This window comes from Adiantum capillus-veneris, chromosome 9 (assembly GCF_014529385.1).
Source record: "Adiantum capillus-veneris isolate H3 chromosome 9, ASM1452938v2, whole genome shotgun sequence".
Classification (NCBI taxonomy): Eukaryota; Viridiplantae; Streptophyta; class Polypodiopsida; order Polypodiales; family Pteridaceae; genus Adiantum; species Adiantum capillus-veneris.
In genome coordinates this window covers 92,289,789-92,296,785 of record NC_140939.1, presented here as the reverse complement: position 1 = coordinate 92,296,785, position 6,997 = coordinate 92,289,789, and the positions used below count along the sequence as shown (strand labels likewise).

Below are 6,997 nucleotides of genomic sequence, written 5' to 3'. Positions count from 1 at the left end.
GTTGAAGAAGCTTGAGTCGACCCTCTCGAATTTCGACTTCAAGGATGGCTTGTCCACTTGGTATTGGCTTGTTAGGGCCTCCCAACGTGGTGCACTCTATTGCGTTGTAATCGAGCTTGATCTGTTGGAGAGTTTCGTTGAGGAAATTGATGCGCGCTGAGAAGTCTTTCTCGGTCGTATCCCATGCTTGAGGTAGCCCACCAATGCGGACCTTGAGGGCATTGTCTTCTTGGAGTCGTCGTTCTCGAAGTTCTGCTGCCACGCATGTCTTCACCTTCGCAATTGTTGCCGAGTGTGTTTCGACGGCCTTCACTTCGACTTCTTTCACTTTGTTGGTGGCGAGCTCGACCATGGAGTCAAATCATGCCTCGAGCTTGCAAAGGCGAGCTTTGAGGTCACGATTCTCTTCCACGACCCGGTCAAGGGTTGCTTGGAGGCGCTCGATTCGGTCAGATTTGTTCGGAGCTGCTAAAATGGCGGCAAAACTCGGCCGTGTTTTTGCGGACGTCTTCGAGGTCGTCATGTCTGCAAGCACCGATTCACAGAGAGTCGAACCGGATTGTTGGGGTATTTTTGTGTAATGCAGCTCAAGGCTTGTGTGGCAAACTCCATTTTGATGATTTTCTGTGTTAAAATGGTGAGATGCCTTGTGTGGAGATCTCCCTTCATAGAGGGTCGTTACCACATTTGAGTTGAAGCCGGCCAGGCATCAACACCCTTGGGGTCGAGGACAAGGTCGGCTTTAATCCAGTTTCGCTAATGTTGGGGTCTCTGTGTTAAAATGGTGAGATGCCTTGTGTGGGGATCTCCCTTCACAGAGATTCGTCACCACAGTTGAGTCGAAGCTGGCAACACATTTCTGCACAAAGCTGCCCGTATCGCAGACCTCAAGCAGGTTCGAAAACCACCCTTAGGGTCGAGGACAGGGTTGGCTTTACTCCGGATTGGCGAGGTCGGCAGCAGGTCGTCGTCACAGTCGTCACTTAGGCAGCTGCGATAGAACGTCGACACCAGAGCAGGGCCGTGAGCTGGGGAGAGGGAGGGCGAGGCTGATGAGTAACGCCCCCCACAGGGCTGCCCTCGCCCAGGGGGAGACTCTGCAGGCGGCTGTGTTGAGAAGGGTTAGGTCGACAGAGAGAGAGAGAGTTCACTTGAGAGTGTGTGTGAGAGGATCAAGAGCCCCAAAAATGCAAAGAGCCCTCTATTATATAGCTATTCAAGAGTGCAACTAGTCTTAAGCTAGAATGGTTCACACTTGGCCCATGAGGTGGAACACCTCCTAATGAAACTCAATCATGATTCAAAACTTATCCTCTTGCCTTGCATGCTATAACTCCCCCCCCCCCCCCCCCCCCCCCCCCCCCCCCCTTTCTTAGGAGTCATGTTCGCAAATGGAGACACCACACACACTCACACATACTTGTTTAAGTTCACACAAATCAAGCATGTGCTACCTTGGACATGTAGCCTAGTCAAGCATAGTAAAAAGAGGCTAGAGTCAACTTACTAAATGAGAAAGGCCTTATCTAACCTTAGTCTTTAGTTTTTTTCTTTCATTTAGTAAAAACCATAAGCTTACCTTTTAATTAATTAGCTCAAGTGCAAGACCTTTGCACAAACCTTTGAGGCTTATGAAGCTGATCCAGAGCTACAACCTACCTAATAATTTAGGACCTGCTAAATTATAATAAAATTTGATAAAAATAAAACTCACCCTTTGGGCTTTAAAAATTTCATCTCTTGTACAAAACCTTAGCACAGTGCTTTGGAGGTGTCACCAAGTTGCTCCCAGAACCGATAAATTGAGACAATTTATGGAAAGTTACAACTTCACCCTAAGGCTTCCCATACTTCATACTTGGAGTTTAAAGAGTTATTCTAATTACTTGAGCTTAGTACATTCACTTTCTATTTTTAACCTTTTATAATTACTTTCAATCATTTCCTTTGACCTATACCTATAATCCAGGCTTCTTGAGATACATTTATCCTTCTTTGACCTATACCTACGATTTAGATAATTAGTTAGCAATTATCCTTGCTCTTTTATGGACTTTCCCCTTTTGGTCCCAAGCCTTGACCGGGTTGGTCCATTAGCACTTTCCTCTATCTATGTAGCTGAGTTGCCTTCCACTCAGTTGTGGCATAGCCAGCTTGGTCATATGAGTCAGAAGAGAACATAACATTTATAATGTTTTGTTTATATACTTGTGTTTAACTATTCTAATTTTAGTTTATGTGAGCATTGCATATATGGGAAATAGACTAGGCTTACCACTTTGTCATTGGATAGAAAGTTTGCGAATCGTCTAGATTTGTTTCATAGTGATATATGCACGCCTATGTTGCATAAGTCTCTAGGAGGGTATTACATTTCTTGAACTTCATATATGACTCTACTTGAAGGGTGTGAATCTATGTCTTGAAGAGGAAAGATAAAGTCTTTAATGTCTTCTAGAAGTTCCTAGCTCTGGTTGAGAACCAGTCAGGCAAGAAGTTGAAGACTTGGTGCAGTGAAAATGGGGGAGAATATGTTTCCACTAAGTTTAAGGACTTGAACATTGCATGGAGATGATGGGTGTAGGGTGAATCCACTTAGATGATTCACAGTTGTACATACAAAGGCCACGTGGGCCACATTGGCCTTCAAGTGGGAGATTGTTAGGGTTTAGGTCACAACTAGTGGGACACCCATCACAATGACCGTACTAAACTTATCTATCCTTTTGATCATACAGAACAATAAGGAGTAGTAAGGCATTTTTCCAATCCTCACTGAGAACTCCACCACCACTATGTGTCTGCTCTTCTTCTCCATGTCACTCCACATGCATCGTCCACTATACACCAAAGCCTTAGAGGAAAAAGACAATGACATCAAGAAGAAAGAAGATGCCTCTTTAGTAGCAATGAGAACTAGACTTGAACCTCTTAGTGAAGAGTAAGCTACTTAGGTGTCTTCCAAGATGCTTGGATTGAGTTCAATAGTAAAAGAAAGGGCGAAGTGGCGAGGTGCAGGTAACCATGGTCGAAGGTAGGGAAGGCAAAGGCAACGCCATTGCCAGCTGGGAAGCCAAGTATTGAGGGTAGCTTGACGAGGTTTTGGGAGTGTCATGTCTGGACGACATGATGGCTTACGAGAGGGAATGTCAAGGTTCTTTTTTTATATATAACTTGGAGAGTTTTTATTAGAGTTGGCAACGTGCTTGTAGGAGAGACATGGTTTGCTGCTCACGAGGTTGCGAGTTTGGGGATGCAGTCCGTGCATAGGAGTTTTTAGCGCCTGGCCTTAGTAGTGCAAAAGATTGCGAGAGAATCCACGAAGAATGTCCCGACGATTTTTGGAAATGATTGTGAAGGCGAGAATCTAGAACGATGCTGGGGACGCAACGCTGCATGAGAGCCGAATTTGGTAACGCTGCAAGGACTACCCCTACCACTACATGAGAGCCAAATTAAGTGGTTGTGCGACTGCCCCTACCACTGCAAGGGTGCGGAGCGGTCGAGGGTCTCTCTCTCTGTCTCTTTCTGCCGCCTTAGAGGCGATGTGGAGAGGTCTCCCTCTCTCTCTCTCTCTCTCTCTCTCTCTCTCTCTCTCTCTGCACGACGCCTCAAAAGGCTCTCTCTCTTTGTGTCTGCAGGCCAAGGTTGTGGGCTCGTGGGCAGGGATTTTAGAGGAGGGTGGGGAGAAGGGAAAGGGGGGAATCTTCCCACTAATGAATTTATTTTTAAGCCTACCAGTTAGTATAATGAAATATGAAACTTGTGAGTGATTAATCTCCTGGTTTTAGTGTAATCCCACGTTTTCCTTTTGTCGAGCGGGGGAGTTCCGTCCGTCACTCAGGCTGCATTAACGAGTTGGTTAATAATGGCAATAAGGCTTTTTGCCTCAGTGACGATCGATCGTGCTTCTCGTGGCCATCCTTGTCTCGGCACTACGAACGCCGCAGCGATGGCGGTGCTCTGTAAACTCCAGCCTTATGAATGAGGCTCTGCTGCTTGTCGTAATGGGGTATGCTTCCTCTGCCCTCCATTGAAAACCTTACAGAACTTGTGCGCACCTGCAGAAAAGAAAGGACCCTTCATGCTTGTGTTGAATGCTTGCTTTCATACGCCCAATCGAATGGACTAGGAACACACGCATCACTAGGAAACTTGCTCGTTTCCACCTTGGTTTATGTCGGGCACACATGCAGTGCCCATCATGTGTTTGACAACTTGGCAGAAAGGGCAGAATCTTCTTGCACAACCCTTATTAATGGCCACCTCAAGCTCGGTGCACTACATCGTGCTCTCACACTGTATCAAGAATCGTCAGCCAAGCCTCTCCAGCTATGTAGTTTTACATGTGTCGCATTACTCAAGGCTTGCACAACTCTACAAGATTTGCAGACAGGCATGCACATACATGCACATATGGGGCCTTTGGAAAATCACCGTTTTGTGGCAACCTCATTGATTGACATGTATTCGAAATGTGGTATGCTTGATAAAGCACAAGATGTGTTCGACAGAAGTACGGTCCGTGACATAGCCTCATGGAATGCTCTAATTGCAGGGTACTCACAACATGGATATGGGGAAGAAGCCCTTAGTTGTCTTGAAGACATGCAAGCACAACATTTTTCGCCTGATGCAGTTACATTTGTTTGTAGCTTAAAAGCATGTGGCATTGTTGGAAATGAGGAAAAGGGTGCCGAAATACATGCCGAGGTTAGAAAATTGGGACTGTTGGACAGCAACGTCATTGTAGGAAATGCTTTAGTTGATATGTATGCAAAATGTGGCTCACTCAGCAAAGCACAGGAAGTTTTTGATGGGCTTCAGACTCGTAATGTGATCTCATGGACCTCATTAATATCTGGATATGCACAACATGAAAGGGGCCAAGATGCCTTGGAGTGTTTTGACAGAATGACACGTCACAATATTATTCCAGATTCTGCCACATTTGCTTGCGGCTTGAAAGCGTGTGGCAGTGTACGAGCTACTGATAAGGGTCTAGCATTACATGCTGATATTGAGAGGAGAGGATTATTCAACAGTAATATAATTATTGGGAATGCCTTAGTTGACATGTATGCCAAGTGTGGCTTGCTGGTTATTGCATGTGAGGTTTTTGATATGCTTCCTATGCATGATGTAGTTTCATGGACGGCATTGATAGGTGGATACACCCAGCATGATTATGGTGAGGAAGCACTTGCAATCTTTGAACAGATGCGGTCACACGATGTTCTGCCAAATGATGTTACAATCGCATGCGCTTTGAAAGCTTGTGGAAGTATTGGAGGCTTAGAGAAGGGAAAAGAGTTACATGAGGCCATTGAGCAGGAGGAGATGCTGAAGAGTAGCCAGCTTGTGTGCAATGCATTGGTTGACATGTATGCCAAATGTGGTGTGCTAGAAAAAGCTCATGAGTCATTCGACAAGCTTTACAATCGTGAGGTAGTTTCATGGACGGTTTTGCTCACTGGGTATGCGCAGCTTGGAGAAGTGGAACGCGTATTTCATCTTTATAGCACAATGTGCCAAGAAGGGATCAAGCCTACTTCAGTCACCTTCATTAGTATTCTGAATGCATGTAAGCATGCAGGTCTTATAGAAGAGGGCCTGATACTTTATGATTTCATGACAAGAGTGCACGATATAAATCCAACTGCAGAGCATGACACATGCATCATCGATCTTTTTTGTCGAGCGGGGCAACTAGTGAAGGCAGTGACGGTGATGAAGGAGATGATGTCCTATCCCAACGTGGTTTTGTGGCTTACTGTGCTAGGAGCATGTCGAAAGTGGGGAGATGTGGATCTTGGATATCATGCTTTTAAACAGGCTGTGGCGTTGGATGAAAGGGAGTCATCAGCTTATGTTTCTATGTGCAACATATATGTCGAAGCTGGCATGCAGGAAGATGCGAGGAGGGTGGAACAAATGGGATTTAAACTCACTGGACTGGATGTAATGATGCTCAGAGCAGATTGAAACAGAAGTATAACTTCGTCTAACAGTTCATTTTCTTCTTGAATCATTCTTTCCTCATCGTTCATCTACATTACGCCATGTAAACCTAATGGAATGAAGAACATTAGCTTCTCCGACATATTGAGCTTCACTAACGATCTGAACCGTCTAGTTGCTGCTGTTTATGTGCCAGTTAGGAAACAAAGCTGTTTAGGGCAGTTGTATGCTCAACAGTCATACCTGACTGCGAAGGTTTTTGGAATCGCTTGCATCCACGGGGAGTATGGATCCAGTTGACTGCGTGAGGAGAGCACGCATGGCCTGAGAGGATTCTACCATCCCATTGCGAAACTACGACGGACTTAGGAACGTTGCCAAGGTGGAACTCATTTTTATTTGACTTAGCATGCACAAGATTTGACTTGAGCTGTAAAGTATCTATACTCCTGAAAGGCATGATCGCTGCATTATGCAAGGCAAAGCACTTTGGCATTGTGATGACAGAGGCCCATGTTACCATATAATGTGGTAGTGATGTGTGTGAACACACTAGGATCGTCGGGACATTTTTTCACTCTTTAGGAGGTTTTTTTCTTCGTGCATTGTATATACGCCCATCACTCTAGGGCTATCTATCTTTCCATTGCACACTAAGTAATATACTCTTAGTTGTGTGTCTTGAGTTTCCTTTGTCTTCTCCAAGCTGTGTGCATTTCTCTGCAATCCTAATTCCAACAATTGGTATCAGAGCAGGTTCTGTCTTCTCGGGCTCAATCGCTAGCAGCTCCAACACACGCCTGTTCACTTTCTTTGATTTATGTGAGCTTTGGCGAGCGTTAGCAAGTCGATAAAATTTTTGGGTAAGCTTGTAGAGCTAAGTCTGTTCAGATTTTTTATTCGGGCTCATTTCAGTCTCCGTTTTCACTACAGGTAGTACTGCACAGATTATTTCGTCATTTTGTGCAGAATTTTTGTCAGTGCCGTTTTTTGTATAACAGGTGCCTTTCAGTCTTCTATGGTTGGTGCTATACAG

At 45.0% G+C, this 6,997-nt stretch overlaps 1 protein-coding gene across 1 annotated transcript; it reads left to right on the top strand.

Moving 5' to 3' along the window:
* Window positions 1–3,798: 3,798 nt before the first annotated feature.
* Window positions 3,799–6,640, top strand: LOC147450806 (pentatricopeptide repeat-containing protein At3g53360, mitochondrial-like). The gene has a single exon (XM_086519839.1). It carries the CDS (start codon window positions 4,015–4,017, stop codon window positions 5,983–5,985), a length of 1,971 nt encoding a protein of 656 aa, XP_086375965.1. The 5' UTR covers window positions 3,799–4,014; the 3' UTR covers window positions 5,986–6,640.
* The last annotated feature ends 357 nt before the right edge of the window (window positions 6,641–6,997 follow it).

Bases quoted from the DNA above. Each gene is read 5' to 3' on its own strand.
- LOC147450806 (XM_086519839.1), top strand. From the start codon at position 4,015: ATGCTTCCTCTGCCCTCCATTGAAAACCTTACAGAACTTGTGCGCACC.